At 58.5% G+C, this 15,025-nt stretch overlaps 1 protein-coding gene and 1 long non-coding RNA gene across 12 annotated transcripts in view; one reads left to right on the forward strand and one right to left on the reverse strand.

Moving 5' to 3' along the window:
• Window positions 1-15,025, forward strand: part of CPAMD8 (C3 and PZP like alpha-2-macroglobulin domain containing 8) — a 76,025-nt gene that overhangs the window by 58,176 nt on the left and 2,824 nt on the right. For 4 of the 9 annotated variants that reach the window (XM_077859502.1, XM_077859505.1, XM_077859503.1 and 1 more), the window contains 14 exons: window positions 2,874-3,030; window positions 3,165-3,239; window positions 6,474-6,639; window positions 7,560-7,646; window positions 7,724-7,860; window positions 8,260-8,415; window positions 8,512-8,574; window positions 9,271-9,455; window positions 11,102-11,189; window positions 12,039-12,113; window positions 12,719-12,824; window positions 12,913-13,023; window positions 13,797-14,006; window positions 14,666-14,789. In XM_077859502.1, coding sequence (XP_077715628.1) covers window positions 2,874-3,030; window positions 3,165-3,239; window positions 6,474-6,639; window positions 7,560-7,646; window positions 7,724-7,860; window positions 8,260-8,415; window positions 8,512-8,574; window positions 9,271-9,455; window positions 11,102-11,189; window positions 12,039-12,113; window positions 12,719-12,824; window positions 12,913-13,023; window positions 13,797-14,006; window positions 14,666-14,789 — 1,740 coding nt within the window. Of the gene's footprint in view, window positions 1-2,873; window positions 3,031-3,164; window positions 3,240-6,473; window positions 6,640-7,559; window positions 7,647-7,723; window positions 7,861-8,259; window positions 8,416-8,511; window positions 8,575-9,202; window positions 9,465-10,916; window positions 11,190-12,038; window positions 12,114-12,718; window positions 12,825-12,912; window positions 13,024-13,796; window positions 14,007-14,665; window positions 14,790-15,025 lie in introns of those variants that run through there. The other 5 variants (XR_013358057.1, XM_077859504.1, XR_013358058.1 and 2 more) reach the window with 5 other exon arrangements.
• LOC144290359 (uncharacterized) lies at window positions 11,595-13,019 on the reverse strand. Of its 3 annotated transcripts, none has more exons than XR_013358060.1 (3): window positions 12,866-13,019; window positions 12,021-12,209; window positions 11,595-11,751 (listed from the first exon to the last, which is right to left on the reverse strand). It is a non-coding gene; the product is annotated as an uncharacterized LOC144290359 (long non-coding RNA). The 3 variants fall into 3 exon arrangements; XR_013358059.1 differs by having other exon boundaries at window positions 12,021-12,219; window positions 12,866-13,015; XR_013358061.1 differs by having other exon boundaries at window positions 12,021-12,219; window positions 12,739-12,878.

A 15,025-nucleotide genomic window follows, 5' to 3' on the forward strand; every position in this document is an offset into this window, starting at 1 on the left:
TATGTGGGCAGAGCAGCCTGGGGTCTGGTTTCCCTTGCAAGCGGCTCCCTTTGGCTTTTGGGGCAACCAGGGCAGGGAGGGCCAAAGGTGGGGCTGTGCGCCCCTTCGGTCTTATTACCTGGGATCCTCAGAGCAGGGCGGTTTGTGTGGCTGTGGATTTGCCATCTCTACTTTTGGGCTAACAGAGACTGTGGGGGCACCGCAACTCCTGTCTCCAGATGGGGTTTCTCTCCCTGAGCTCTATCCCAGCAGCACCTGCAGCAGCTGTGGGTATGAAAACTGCTCTCCCTGTCTTGAAGCTGACAGTGTCCACTGCCCAGCAGCAGTGCCAGGCCCGGGGGAGCAGTGACACAGCTGGCTGAGCCCCAAACTGTAGAGTGTTGCTCCCTTGGCTCCAGAGGGCTGACCAGCCCAGAGAGAGGGTGCAAGTCCCACCATGCCCAGCACATGGGCACCGCATCCCATCTTGGCCCTGCGTCCCTGCTGTTTGGAACTCGCGGTGTTTGGAACTCCCTTTGCTGCAACGGTGCAGAGCCGGCCTCGGGGCAGGGGCAGGCCTGGGAGATGGGAGCCAGAGCATGGTCTGGCTGATGCAGGTGCCCTAAAGGCAGGAGAAAAGATGGGTCAGTGAGGGAGGGTGGCCGGGATGAGTGGACTCCTGGGATAGGTATATGCAGGCTTGAGGTTATGGGCTATTTCACATTTTGACAATTCCCCCTTAAAAGAGCATTGATTTTCTTCCTCTTAACTTTTTTTTATTGTAGTAAAGTACGCAGAACATAAAATTTATCGGGGTGCCTGAGTGGCTCAGTCGGTTGAGCATGTCCCTTGGGCTCAGATCATGACCTCAGGGTCCTGGGATCAAGCCCCGGGTCAGGCTCCCTGCTCAGCGGGGGGCCTGCTTATCCCTCTCCTCCCGCTCATGTTCTCTCTATCCCTCGTCTATCAAATGAGTAGATAAAATCTTAAAAAAAAAAAAACATAAGATATATCATCTTCACCATTTTTAAGCATCTAGTTCAGTGGCATTCAGTACATTCACGCTGTGCAGCGGTCACCACCATCCATCCCCGGAACTCTTTTTAATCTTGTAAATCTGAAATTCTGTATCCGTTACACATGAACTCCCCTCCCCCGCCCCCCCCCCCATCCTAGCTTCTGTCCCTGTGAATTTGGTGACTTCCGGGATCTCTCGTGTGATCGTCGTGTTGTCCTCTTCTTCACGGCTCGCAGTGTCCTCCAGGTCTGCGTGTGCTGCGTGTGTAGCAGGGTCGGAGTTTTTCCCTCTTAAGGCTGAATGACATCCCAGCATGTGGAAGCACCCCATTTTGTTAATCTCTTCATCAGCCTAGACACTGTGTCATCCCATGTGTTAGCTGCCGTGGCAGAGCTGCTGAGAATACAGGTGTACAATCGAGATGCTGCTTCCATTTCCCGCGGGGATAGTCCCCGATGTGGAATCGCTGGAGCCCACGGGAGCTTGGCCCCTGAGTTTTCCAGGAACTGCCCAACTGTGTTTTTATAGCTGCAGCACCAGTTTACATTCTCGGCGACAGTGCACAGGGACACTCCCGTGTCTCCATGTTGTCACCGACACTTGGTTTCTGCCGTTTGGACGGTAGCCGCCTGGGAAGCCCCTAGATTTTGAAGAGGGGGACCTGCTCCTCCATCCTGAGGCTTGTCCCTCTTGGCTTCTTGCTTTCTTTTTTTTTTTTTTTTTTAAAGATTTTATTTATTTATTTATTCATGAGAGACATAGGCAGAGGGAGAAGCAGGCTCCCTGCAGGGAGCCCGATGTGGGACTCGATCCCAGGACCCCAGGATCACCACCTGAGCCGAAGGCAGATGCTCAGCCGCCTAGCCACCTAGGTGTCCTGGCTCTCTGCTTTCCATCCGTTGGTTCTCCTGCATTGATTTTTCACCCTGTTATTCATCCCTGGGTCCCAACTCTCACTCGGATGCACAGTGATGCAGCGGGGAGGGGGGCGGGGTGGACAGGCACAGGCTGCAAAGCCAAGGATGTGACTACCGAGGTGGGCTGTGGGGTGGCCGGTTGGGGGTCCTGGGAGTCCAGAGACGCCCATCCCAGAGTGAGGGGGCCCAAGAGCCTTCCTCTGGGGAGAGACATGTGGGCGGAGCTTGGAGAGACAAGCGGGACCCCGTCCTGTGTACATGGGACAGAAACATGACATGTCCAGCGCCTGGGTGGGGTAACTGAGGCTAGTGGCTTGGTGGAATGTTTTCGGCTGCAAGCAACAGAAATCTGGCCTGAAAGGCAATTCTAAATGTCAGTTCACACCACAGGGCTGGTGTGGGGGCTAGAGGGCTGGCCAGTCTGGTAGCCCACCATGCATCAGGAGCCCCCCGGTTCTCTCCTTTGGTTCCCGTGGGCTCTCTCAGCACAGTGGCTGCTCTCCTCGTGGCGACAGAATTGCAACAGCTGCTCCCAGCATCACTTCATGTGCCTGTTCAAAAGTCATTCCCAGGCCCAGGGACTGAAATGTCCCTAACGGTGGCTGGCCAGGACCACAGAGGGGTCCAGGCATCTAAGACACTTGCAGGTTCCTGAGAGAGATGGGAGATCTCTCTGCAAGGCTGGGGGTCCCCCTTGGGGATTGGCTGTGGAGGGGCATTAGCACCAGTCATGGGCAGAGAGGCTGGTCTCTGTCGTTGGGCCCGGCTGGGTGCTCACCCCCTTCCCTGGAGCACTCACACGGCCCCTCCCATGTCACAGGTGAGGAAGCAGAGACTCTGGGTGGGGGTGGCGCGTGAGGGAGCATGCACAGTTCCTCAGGGGGTGCTCGGGAGGTGACCTTCTCTGCACAACTGCCCCAGCCCACGGTGCCCCCAGCCCCTGCCTCATCCTATTTCAGGCTCACGGCCTTTGTCCTGAAGTCCTTTGCCCAGGCGCGCAGCTTCATCTTCATCGACCCACAGGAGCTGGAGGCTGCCAAGGGCTGGATCGTCCGGCAGCAGCGGGCGGATGGCTCCTTCCCGGCCGTGGGCAGGATTCTGAACAAGGACATCCAGGTGAGTGGCCTCTCGGCCCCCTTCTGGCACCTTAGCCCTGCTCCGCCTACTCCCCAGTGCTGCTGTCTGGGGCCAGTAGGGGGTCGAGGGCTGTCCCCTCTGGCTCGGGGTGACGCTCTAGAGTCCTCTTGCAGGGTGGGATCCACGGCACCGTCCCGCTGACGGCCTATGTGGTGGCTGCGCTCCTGGAGACGGGCATGGCCTCTGAGGTGAGCACAGGGCGGCTGGGGGAGCGGGTGGGCAGCTTTCCCCGCAGGCCAGGCTGGCCATCCTCCGGCAGGCTTTTTTTTCCCTCGATGCCCTCCTTCCACTCTTTCTCATGCTTTTCGGTGATCCCAGGATGTCCATCTTCCTGGAGTCTGAGCAGAGGATTGAGAGGTCCTGTGATAATTGCGGGAGGAGTGGCGTGAGGGAGCTGGATCCTGAGAACCGGACCTCCCAGGACTCCCTGATGCCCCCGGCCCCTGTTTGGGGGGGTCATTTGGGGACAGATCAGTTTCCTGGCTGGTGACCTGTGGGCTCGCTTCAAGGAGACCTATACAAAAACTTGTGAAAGTTTTTTTTGGGGAAGGGTCTAGAACCTTCATTTACAGTTGGTACTGGAGCCAGTGGAAGTGGAGGTGTCCCTGGGGCACCAAGGAGTCATTGTTCTTTCTGTGAAACAGGAGTAGGGGTAGCACGTTCCCTGCTATGAGGGTGCCCATGGTGGATCTCAGCCCTGGGGGCAAGGACCCCACCATTCCTAACATCTGTGTTCAGTTCTACACCCTCTGACGATGAATTGTGAGTTATGGCACTTCTCAGAATTCTTGGCCTCCCAAATCGGATTTAACCTCTGGGTCAAGGGTTTGTGTAGGATCCTAAGATCCTTCATGTCTCGCACACTTTGCCCAGAGGGCCCCTTGCCCTGTGTCAAAGGGCTGAAGTGTGTCTCCCTAAAATTCATATCCTGAAATCCTTAACCCGTCTTAGCTCAGGTCAGCTTCGGCCACTGTCACAAAATACCAGTCTGGGTGGCTGAGACAACGGACATTTACTTCCCATGATTCTAGAAACTGAGACATCCAAGGCCAGGTTCTGTTTGATTCAGTTCTTGGTGAGGACTCTCTTCCCGGCTCATCGGCAGCCACCTTCCTGCTAGGTCCACACGTGGCCTTTCCCTTGTGCGCATGTGTATGTGGGGAGAGAGCAAGGTTAAGGCTCTCTTCTTTGTGGAAAGACCCCTGATCCCATGTGGGGGCTTCACCCCCAAGACCTCACCTACAGCTAATCACAGCCCAAAGGCCCCACCTGGCAATGTCCTCACATTGGGGTTAGGGCTTCAGCATATTGTGGTGGGGGGCACCGACATCTGTTCCAAAGCACCCCAAGACCTCAGAATGTGATTATATATGTAGATAGGGCCTTTACAGAGGTTGTCAAGGGACACCTGGGTGCCTCAGTGGTTGAGCGTCTGCCTTTAGCTCAGGGTGTGATCCCAGGGTCCTACGGGGAGCCTGCTTCTCCCTGTACCTATGTCTCTGCCTTTCTCATGAATAAATAAGTAAAATCTTATAAAATAAAATAAAATAAAATAAAATAAAATAAAATAAAATAAAATAAAATAAATAAAATAAAAAAGAGATAATCAAGTTAAAATGAGGCCATTAGGATGGGTCCTAATTCAGTGTGACTGATGTCCTTAAAAAGGGGGCATTTGGAAACACACACACACAGGGAAGATGCTGTGGAGACACAAGAAGAAGACAGCCAGCTATAGGCCCAGGAGCGAGGCCTGGAACAGACCCTTCCCTCAGGGCCCTGGGAAGGAGCCCATGCCACCCACACCTTGATCTCAGCCTCCGGTGAGACAATACATTTCTACTTTCTAAGCCGCTCACTCTGTGGTATTTTGTTCCACAGCCATGGCAAACGCATCCTCCCTGCCTCCCAGAATATCTGACTGTCCTGGTTGGCCCGGGTCTGAGGGGGGTCCTAGGACGTGGGTCTAGTGGGTGCCTGCATCTCTGAGATTCAGGAGCCCGGGACCCTGAGCCTTCCTGAGGCGAGCCTCGCCCCCATCCTCTGGGCTATTTCAGCTAAATGGACATCCAGGTCGTTCTAACACTATGACGCGTTTAGAGCTGGGCCACGTGTGTCTTCTTCGTTCAGTGAAGCATTGGAAGGTCCCTACATCCTGGGCTAAGTGATGACCCCTGGATTCATGTCTGGGGCTGCCATAACCAGTGCCAGGCGGCTCCTTCTCTCACAGTTCTGGAGGCCAGAAGTCTGAAGTCAAGGTGTCAGCAAGGCTTAGAGCTCTGAAGGCTGGAAGGCAAGATGCTTCCAGGCCAGGCCTCTTCAGCTCCTGGGGGCTCCAGGCATGTCTAGTCTTATGGCTGTCACTCTGGTCTCTACATGGCCTTGTGCCTGCATCTCTGTGTCCGCTCTTCTTCTGAGGACCTTATCCTGACTGCGAGGTGTTGGGCTGGGCTGGTGTGGGCCTGGCCCGGGGTCCAGTGAACCTGCTGTCGGGCCTGGCACCGGTCCCGGGGAGGCACACGGTACCTCTCGACACCACGTGCTACGGGCAGTTTCCATACTTTGTCCTCAGTGGAAGATGGAAAGCTTGGGGAGAACATTCTTTCTGAGACCTTAGCAATTGCTATAGCAGGGTTATCTTTTTTTTTTTTTTAAGATTTATTTATTCATTCAGAGAGAGCTAGAGAGAGGCAGAGACACAGGCAGAGGGAGAGGCAGGCCCCATGCAGGAAGCCCGATGTGGGACTCGATCCTGGGTCTCCAGGATCACACCCCGGGCTGCAGGCGGCGCTAAACCGCTGCGCCACCGGGGCTGCCCTATAGCAGGGTTATCTTAACACCATGGTTCTGTCGGTGCTGACAGGGACACCATTGCTCATTTGCTAAATTCATTAATGCTTCTAATCACTCATTTTTCTCACTTAACCAATATTATTGGGCCACTTCTCTGAAAGAAGCTGTCACTGGACGGTGGACTCCGTTTCTGTCCTCCCAGTGGCTCACATTGGGGTTGGTGGGGGATGTGTGATCAGGGCTGGTGGACTTCCTGGAGGAGGCGACAATAGAGGCGAGGCCTGGAACATGAGGTGGGCCTGGGCAGGGGGTCTCAGAAGCCAGATGGGGTGGGTGGGACAGAGTGGTCAGGGCTCTGCCTACTTCCCCCTAGAACTTGTCTGAGTTGATCTGCTGAGCTCAGACTTCATTTGGAAAGAGTTGACACCAGCCTAAAAAAAGGGGGTGGGGGTTTTGAAAGCCAGGTCTGCAGGCCGTGAGAGCCCCCAGAGGGAGTCTCCCCCAGAGGGAGACAAAATGAGAGTCTGTGAGCCATCCAGTGCTCTCCCTAGGAGAATCTGCGGGTGGGCAGGTGGGGGGGGGCGGACAGAACAGCCTCCCAGGGCTCCACTCCCCACCCCATCCTGCAGGAGGAGAGGAGCGCCATTGCCAGAGCGAGGCACTTCCTGGAGTCCAGTGCGCCCCTGGCCGTGGACCCCTACAGCAGCGCCCTGACCACCTACGCCCTGACCCTGCTCCGCAGCCCGGCAGCCCCCGCAGCACTGCGGAAGCTCCGCAGCCTGGCCATCACCCAGGGTAGGGTGCCCCCACCTGCCACCCCTGAGGCCACTGTGGGGCCAACCCGCAGTGCACCCCAGTACACAGCTCTTGGACACATGCGTGACGCTAAGAGGCACCCTTTGCTCACTGTTTTGTTATTTGCTATTGTATTTCCTACCGACTCCATTTGATGAAGTGGCTTGAGCCCGAGGGTCATTTTTCTGCCCTGTGAGATAGGGGCTAACAAACCCCACCCCAGGGCCCCCACGCCTTCCATCACTGGGTAAGCCCTGCGAAGCCCTTTCCATCTTCAGTATGTGGGTCTCCCCGTGGACAGAATGACTATCCACTGGGTTTGGGGAGCCCCCGTGGCAGAGACTTCTCCGACTGAGCCCCCTCCCCACCCCACTCCTGGCCCTCATCCCACTCCCTGCTCCCCACCTTCCCCAGAAGCTTCTTGGCTTATGATGTCACCTGAGGAATGTTTTCATTGCTAAGATGAAGGAAAAACAAAGAAACGTTAAGCAAAATTCTAAAACCACCCAATTGGCTGACAGGGTGTAGGAGTACCTGCTTGAGATCTTGGGCAGGAGCCCCGCTCTCTCTGTGGTCTGAGGGCCTTTTATCCCTCACGTGAGCTCAGAATCCTTGGAGGCTTTGCAATTAGCAAGTGGCTTCCTCGGTCCTGAGTGGGGACAGCTGGAGCCCCATCAAGACCCGTCAGGAGGGAGGCCAGGGGTCAGGAGGGACTGGGTCTGTCATGTAGCTGTAGATGGGAAGACAGCCCCAAGGCCCTTCTTGCCCTGGCCCTCTGCCCCTGACACCCTCCTACTTTGAGGTCCACTTCCTCTCCCACAATGTGTCTTCTTGAGACCATAGGCACTGCTACTCAACCACGGGAGGCCAGGCCACACACTTGATTGGCTTGTGGCCCCTGACCTGTCCTGGCCCTACAGATGGGGTCACCCACTGGAGCCTGACGGGTTCCCGGGACGTAGACAAGGATGCATTCCTGAGCTTCAGTGATGGGGTCTCTCAGTCAGGTACTGGCTACCGGCTTTGGGTGCTGGGTGCTGGGTCCCAGCAGTGAAAGAGCCCCAACCAGCCTTGTCCATTGCAGTGGTCTCAGCCGAGGTGGAAATGACGGCCTATGCCCTGCTGACCTACACCCTCCTGGGTGATGTGGCCACAGCCCTGCCCGTGGTGAAGTGGCTGTCCCAGCAGCGGAATGCACTCGGAGGCTTCTCCTCTACTCAGGTGAGTTGAGCAGGGCCAGAGGAAGGGGCTCAGGTCCCAGTGGGGTCACTGAGGCCCAGGCTCAGGGCTCAGAGCTTGCCAGGAAGCCACTGCATGCTTCCCCTCCTGGGGCAGCCCCTTGGCGATATGGGACCCAAGGGAAGCCTGAGGGACAGATGCATCTGGCTCTGGGACAAGGACCCAGCGTCTGCCTCTGTGGAGGTGACTGCTTGTTGCCGGGGCCCCCAATCCATGGATGTCTGTACCAGATTGGCTCTCCATTCCAGCCCCATGGGTCTCTGGCCTTCAGAGAGGGTCCATGGTGCCCTCCCACTGGGGCCAGGCCTCCTAAGATGGGGGCAGGGAGACTGGCGGCTGACCCGTCCCTGGGGCTGACAGCACCCCGTCACCTGTCCCCAGGACACGTGCGTGGCTCTGCAGGCCTTGGCAGAGTATGCCATCCTGTCCTATGCTGGCAGCATCAACCTCACTGTCTCCCTGGCTTCCACCAACTTGGACTACCAGGAGACTTTCGAATTGCACAGGGCCAACCAGAAGGTTCTGCAGACAGCGGCGGTGTGTATTCCTGGACCAGGGGCTGGGGGACCCTCCCTGCTGCCCACCCACCCTTGTGCATCTGCAGAGGGCATCATGGTGTCTTCTCTCTCTCAGATCCCCAGCCTCCCCACGGGGCTGTTCGTGAGCGCCAAGGGTGAAGGCTGCTGCCTGATGCAGGTGGGGCTGTAGGGCTGTCAGGAGCTCACTGGGGCTTCTGGAACCTGGGGACGCCCCGAGGGGCAGGCTGGAGGCTCCCAGCTCAGCGGGGGGCCAGGTTGAGAGAGCCCCTGGGGCAGACTCTCTGACCCCGTAATGCAGCCCAGCCTGCCCAGGGCACCTGGCTGTGCCTCCTCTTGGGTATGGGCACCCCCCTCCCAAGAAAATGTTTGACCCTCAATCCAGTGGTCTCTGACCATAAGCAGACGCCCTCGCCCACCCCCGGAGTCGGCCCAGTGCCTCCTGTTTCTTCTCCCTGCTGCTGTCTGGACTCAGCCTGGCCCTCCCTGCAGCCCCTTGGTCACCCAGCCCCGGCTTTAGCCGCACTCAGGGCCGGGGCAGGCTCGTCTTGTGGTCAGAGGGCAAGTCTCTGGAGACCCTGGAAGCCTCAGCTTCCCCAGGTGTAAAACGGGAGCCCAGACAACACGGTGGATCGGTGGGAGTGGCCTGGAGGCAGAGGGGCCTGGGCCTGACCTGCATGCAAAGGGGGTGACAGTCGTACCTACACTCGCTTGGGCGGCTGCAGGGTTGAATAATGTAATGGTAGTCCCCACGTCCGTCGTTGACGTCACTTTTGTCATCGTTCTAGCCGAGCCGCTGCCTCGCCCCTGCCCCAACCCCAGGTTCCTTAAGCCTCGGCCCTCCCACACCCCCCAGATCGATGTCACCTACCATGTGCCAGACCCGGTGGCCAAACCGGCCTTCCAGCTGTCCGTGAGCCTCCAGGAGCCCGAGGCCAAGCAGCGGCGGACCCCGGCTCCCGCCGCCTCCGCTGATGACGATGACCCAGCGGCCGACCAGCATCAGCAGGAGTACCAGGTCACCCTGGAGGTGTGCACCAGGTAAGGCCACCTCCCTGCTGGCCGAGGAGGGCCACATCCAAGGAGGACGGCCTCTCAGGACCAGGACAGGACGTTGGGCAGGTGCTCAGGGATGGTGTTTGGCGCCAGTCTGAGCCTCTGGATTGTGATGCGACCCGGCCGGGATGCCCGGGGCACTCCTGAGACCTCTACTGCACTTCCCGAGGCTGTGGCTGCTCCGGCCCTTGTGCTTCTTGTTATGGTCGCAAGATATCTCGGCAGCAACCGTCAGGGAACTTTGAAGAACAAGGTTCGTGTTACTCACTGGCCCTGGAGGTTACCGGGCATGCCCGGGGCCACACAGCGAGGTCACAGGTAGAAAGTCTGGAGGTGTGTGGGGCTTTGCCTTTTACTGGGCCAGAGGGTGGGGGCCTAGGGTTTCGCCAGTCCATTCTTATTGGCACATTTAAAAAGATAAGAGCAGGAATTAGGGAGCAGGAAGGGAAAAGCAGGTCGGTTATCTTGGTTACCCAGGGTTTCCTAAAAGGGGAACTCCCATGTGTGGGGGCGCCTGGCTCCTTGTCTAGCTGTTTCTCTGTAGCCATGTCACACAGCTGGCAATCTGTTTATCCAAGATGGATATCCTTGAAATGGATGCTTTTGCAATCAGATGCTTGCTGTCAGGCACTTACACTGCAGATGGTTTTTGAAATGAGGAGGGAGATGGAAGCTTCCAGATGGATGCAGCAGAGACCCCAGTGGCTGGTGAGGCAGGTGGCCCAGGTGGTGTGGTCCCTGCCTGATGTACCAGATCCAGGCCTCTTGGTTCTTTGACAGTGACCCTGGGACCAGGCCACAGAGGGTCCCCAGGGGGGCACAGGCAGCTGCCCGCAGAGGATGCTTATTGCCATGGTGATGATTTGGGAGCCCAAAGGTGGATGGTTGTCATGGCCTCCCAAGCCCATTGGAGCTGCCTGGGCCACCCTCCTCTACCGGGACCCTCAACCTGCCATCAACTGGGGTAGGGGCAGCAGGAAGCAGCCTGGCTGGCCCCAACTCTCTGGCCCCATCAGGCCTGCTGGAGACATCTGTTCCGCTTTCAGCTGTGTCAGAAAGAATCAGGATGTGCCATCCAGATATGGGCTTGCTCAGGCCACAGCCCCACCAGAAGCCTCCCCAGGAGCTGTGGCCACCACAGGCCCTCAGGCCCACAGTCTGCAGGCTCCTCTGTGAATGTCAGCCACCCTCCTTTGTCACCAGCACCTGGCACTGGGAGGGCCTGTCATGTAGCAGGCCCCAGAGGCCAGTCATGCCTACCTCATGTCATAGAAGGGGAAACTAGGGCTGGCTAGAGATGCCCAGTCACTTGGGCTCCCGTGGCCCCCATGGAGCTGCTTCCTGTGCTGGGGACATAGCATGGGGTTTGGGGCAAGCACGACCCAGAGTCAGTAGACCTGGGTCAGGCCCAGAACCCTCGGCCAAGCCCTCTCTTTCCGGTCTTAGAGTCTCAGCTGTGAAATGGGCCGACCGATGACCCGGCCAGCTGTGTGTGTACAGAGGGGCCACCCAGCCAGACCTGGGGTGGGCTCCCCCAGGACTTCAGCTGCTGGGACTGTGCATGTCACAGGGGGCCATGAATTCCACCACAGGGCTTGAGCTCGAGGGCCTGTCTCTCCTCTCGTTGAAAGGTGGCTGCATGCAGGGTCCTCCAATATGGCCGTCCTGGAGGTGCCTCTGCTCTCTGGCTTCCGGGTGGACATCGAGAGCCTGGAGCAGGTGAGGTGGCGCCGGCAGGCAGGAGCCAGGTGGGGTCTCCAGCGGACTGCCCTGTCCGGGTTGCAAATTCCCTGCTCTTTATAATTTATTTTTTTTATTCGGCAAAGTTGATGCCTTGGGGCTGGTCACCTGCTGGGGGGCAGGTGGGGGAGGAGGGAGTCAGCAAACATGGATGTGCTTTAGGGACAAGGTGGGGTGCCAGAGGGTACCCTCAGCCCTGGTTCTCCAGAAACTTGTCACTACCCCCAAACTCAAGAGAGACCCGTCCCATGTGGTGGGTGTGGTCTTGCCCAAGGCAGGAGAAGGTCTGCAGTGTGGGGAGAATAAAGCAGGAAAGGCAGGCCAGTCCTGGAGGGTGGAGGTGACCAGGGAGGTGGCGCAGAGCACCAGGGTAAGAAAGACCAGTACAGAGGCCGTGGGTTTATGTTTCCAAAACTATGAAGTCCCAGGCTGATGGCAGTTGAATGTTGCAGGTGAGGTAAAAGCAGGTGGCAGGGCTCAGCTGGGCACCTCGGATGTCACAGGGAGGCCTAGCCTAGGGCTAGGGCCAGATGGAGGGAGGCTACAGGAAGGGAAAGGGAGGGAAGGTGGGAGCTCAGGGTAGCTGTAACCAGCCTCGCATACCCTGTCCCAGGTGCTGGGTGGGCTGGCAGGGCCTGGGTAGCACTGACCCGTGGGGACTTGCTGGAGGGCCACAGCCAAGCCGCCGGCCTCTGGGGCCTTGGCTTCCTTCCGAACCTGGCCCACCTCCCCCTGACCAGTGTCGGCCCCACAGAGACTGGGGAGGAAGCAAGCGCTGGGGACAGAGGTGCTGGGTGGATGGACCCTGACCTCTGGCTTCCTCGCCAGCTGCTCTTTGACAAGCATTTCACGCTGAAGAGGTACGAGGTGGCTGGACGCAGAGTCCTCTTCTACTTTGATGAGGTACTACTGTCACTGGGGTGGGACTGGGCGCAGGGGTGGAGGCTTCTGCAGCAGCCGTGTTGGTGAGGGCGGAGCTGTCATGGCCCAGTGTGGTTCCTGCAACCATCTCATATGGTGAAAAAGAAACAGAGACAATAAATCCAGGCAGAGCTGGTACAGCTGGTGGCTTTGTGCCCCAGCCAGCTCACCTGGGTGGAAAAAATTGGGAGGGGATGGAATAGTATTCAGGTATAAAAAGGAGTGTATGTAGCACTGATGTGTGGGTGAACCTGAACACCAGACACAAAGGCTTCCTAGCGCATAATCCCATGTATATGAAAAGTCCAGAACAGGTGAATCCATAGAGACACACAGAGCAGGCTTGTGGTTGCCAGGGGCTGGGGGAGGGGAGGGTGGGAGTGAGGAGTGAAAGACCAGGTGTTCTAACACGTAGACTGGAAGGACCCACACAACTAAGTGGAATCAAGTTTCTGTTTTTCACGCCTCCTGGGTACCCTGAAAATCAGCCAGTTCTGGGCACATGCTTTGAGGCATAGTAGGGGCTGTCGCTCATCCCTGAACCTAGTGGCCCCAGCCAGGCCTGAGCCCGTCTGCTAACCCCACAGATCCCCAGCCGGTGCCTGACCTGCGTGCGGTTCCGCGCGCTGCGTGAGCATGTTGTGGGCAGGACGTCTGCGCTGCCCGTCTCTGTGTACGACTACTACGAGCCTGGTAGGCCCGCGCCCACCCGCACCCTCAGCTCAGTTCCTCACCTTGTCACCCCATCAGTTGGTCACTCCTCCCCTGCCTCGTCCCGCAGCGTTCGAAGCCACGCGGTTCTATAACGTCAGCTCGCGCAGTCCGCTTGCCCGGGAGCTGTGCGCTGGGCCCGCGTGCAACGAGGTGGAGCGCGCCCCGGCTCAGGGCCCCGGTGAGTGCGCGGGCTGCTGCCTCCCCTACCCCCAGCCACCGCGACCGCCCTTCGCCCTTCGGGAGCTCAGGTGCGAGCGGGGGAGCGGGGTCTCCAGGCAGAGGACAGCTGGGTAAAGGAAGGAGGACAAGCTGGCTCATTCTGGGGACAGGGCCGAGGGGCTGTGGGCGGGCACCGAAGGGGGCGTGGCCGAGCGAGAGGGGGCGGGGCCGAGCGGCTGTGGGCGGGCACAGAAGGGGGCGTGGCTGAGCGAGAGGGGGCGGAGCCGAGCGAGAGGGGCGGGGCCGAGGGGCTGGGGCGGGCTTGCGGGGGCGGGGCCTAGAGGCGTGAAAGTGAGATGGGGAGAGGGCGGGGCCGAGCGGGGTGCGGGCGCCCAGAGCAGAACCCGTGGTGCCCCTTCCTTCGTCCACAAACCAGAGGTGTAGGGACTGCAGGGCCCTGGCCATGAGCTCCGAGGGTGGCCGCAGCAAAGGGCTGGGTGGGGCTGTGGGGATCCTTCAAAACCTTTTTATTTTTCAAACATACTTGAAATAGGTTTAGATTGCTTTGGTTGATAGCTTCAGTTGTTTTTGCAAGTACTGGGCAAATACTTGCATGAAATTCCAGCAGGTCAGGGCTCAGGGACTCCCAGTAACTGTCGAACACCAGTCGCCACCCTGTCGAAGGTAGTAGCCCCGCCCCAGGGACTTTCCTCCACTCCAGGCCTGGTGGGAAGCGCGGGCCAGGTGGGGATTGGGGTTCCGGAGACCCTGCCGACTTCACCTCGCCCCCAGGGTGGTCCCCGGGCGAGCGAGGTCCTGCGGCCGCCCCAGAGGAGGGGGCGAAGATTTTGCGCTGTGGCTGCGCCCGGGACTGTAGCGCCCGCGGGGACCCGGTGTGCGGCTCCAACGGTGTCGTCTACACCAGCGCCTGCCACCTGCAGGAAGCCGCCTGCCTAGGCCGCGCGAGATTGGAGCCTGCACCCCCTGGCCACTGTGCCCTCGGTGAGGACCCAGCTGGGTCTGGGACCCCAGCTATCCCTGGATACAAATAATGCACCCCTCTCTTTATCACATCCTCCTCCTCTCCATCACCCCCTCCTCCTCCCCATCCCCACCTCCTCTGCCCCATCACCTCCTCCCATCACCTTCATCCTCCACCTCCCACCACCTCCTCCTCACATCACCTTCTCTTCCCTGTCACCTTCTCCCTCCTGTCTAGTGTCACTCCGTCTCCCCTCCTCTCCTCTCCCCTCCTCTTCCCCCACTCCCTGACTGTCACAGTCCTCCATTCCCTGTCTCTCCCTGATCCTAACAGAAGTGGCCCCTGCATCTCTCATCTCTGACTCTCTGTCTTTGGACTCAGGACTGTCACGCTCTGTTCCTTAGGCCTTGTGTCCTCTCCATCTCTGGTTCCTTGCATCAGGGTTTCTGCATCTCCTCAGTCTTGCTTGAGTCTCTCCCCATCCCCACCCCAAGTTTGTGCTTTTCTGGGACTACATATCTCTGAGCTCTGTGTCCCCTTCCCCCACCCTTGTAATCTCTCACCTCCTGCCTGTTGCTCTGGGCCATAGATCTCCTCTTTATGGTCTCTCTGGGCTATCTGCCATCCAGATGGTCCCCCTCCAGTGCCCTCCTACCGACTGAGCCCCCCTTCCTTCCAGAGCAGCTGACACCGGCCTCTGCGTCATACAGTTACGACTATGACCCAGTGCCCCCGGACTCTGGGCACCTGGCAGCCAGCCATGGCCATGAGGTGATGGACTTGGAGGGGGAGGCAGAGGACAGGTGAGAGCCAAGCCCCTCAATTCCCTCCCCCTACTGGCCCTGCACCTGACAGGAAGTGGGAGTGACCAATAGATGGGTCAGCCTGCAGGTTTCCAGGAACTAGGTAGGAGAGAGACAAGGTGATGGGGAGGAGGGGGAGGAGGAGGTGGTGATGAAGAGGATAGGGAGATGCACTACCTGTATCCAGGGAGAGCTGGGGTCCCAGAGGTCAGACCCAAGCTGAGTCCTTACCAAGG

This window comes from Canis aureus, chromosome 19 (assembly GCF_053574225.1).
Source record: "Canis aureus isolate CA01 chromosome 19, VMU_Caureus_v.1.0, whole genome shotgun sequence".
Lineage (NCBI taxonomy): Eukaryota > Metazoa > Chordata > Mammalia > Carnivora > Canidae > Canis > Canis aureus.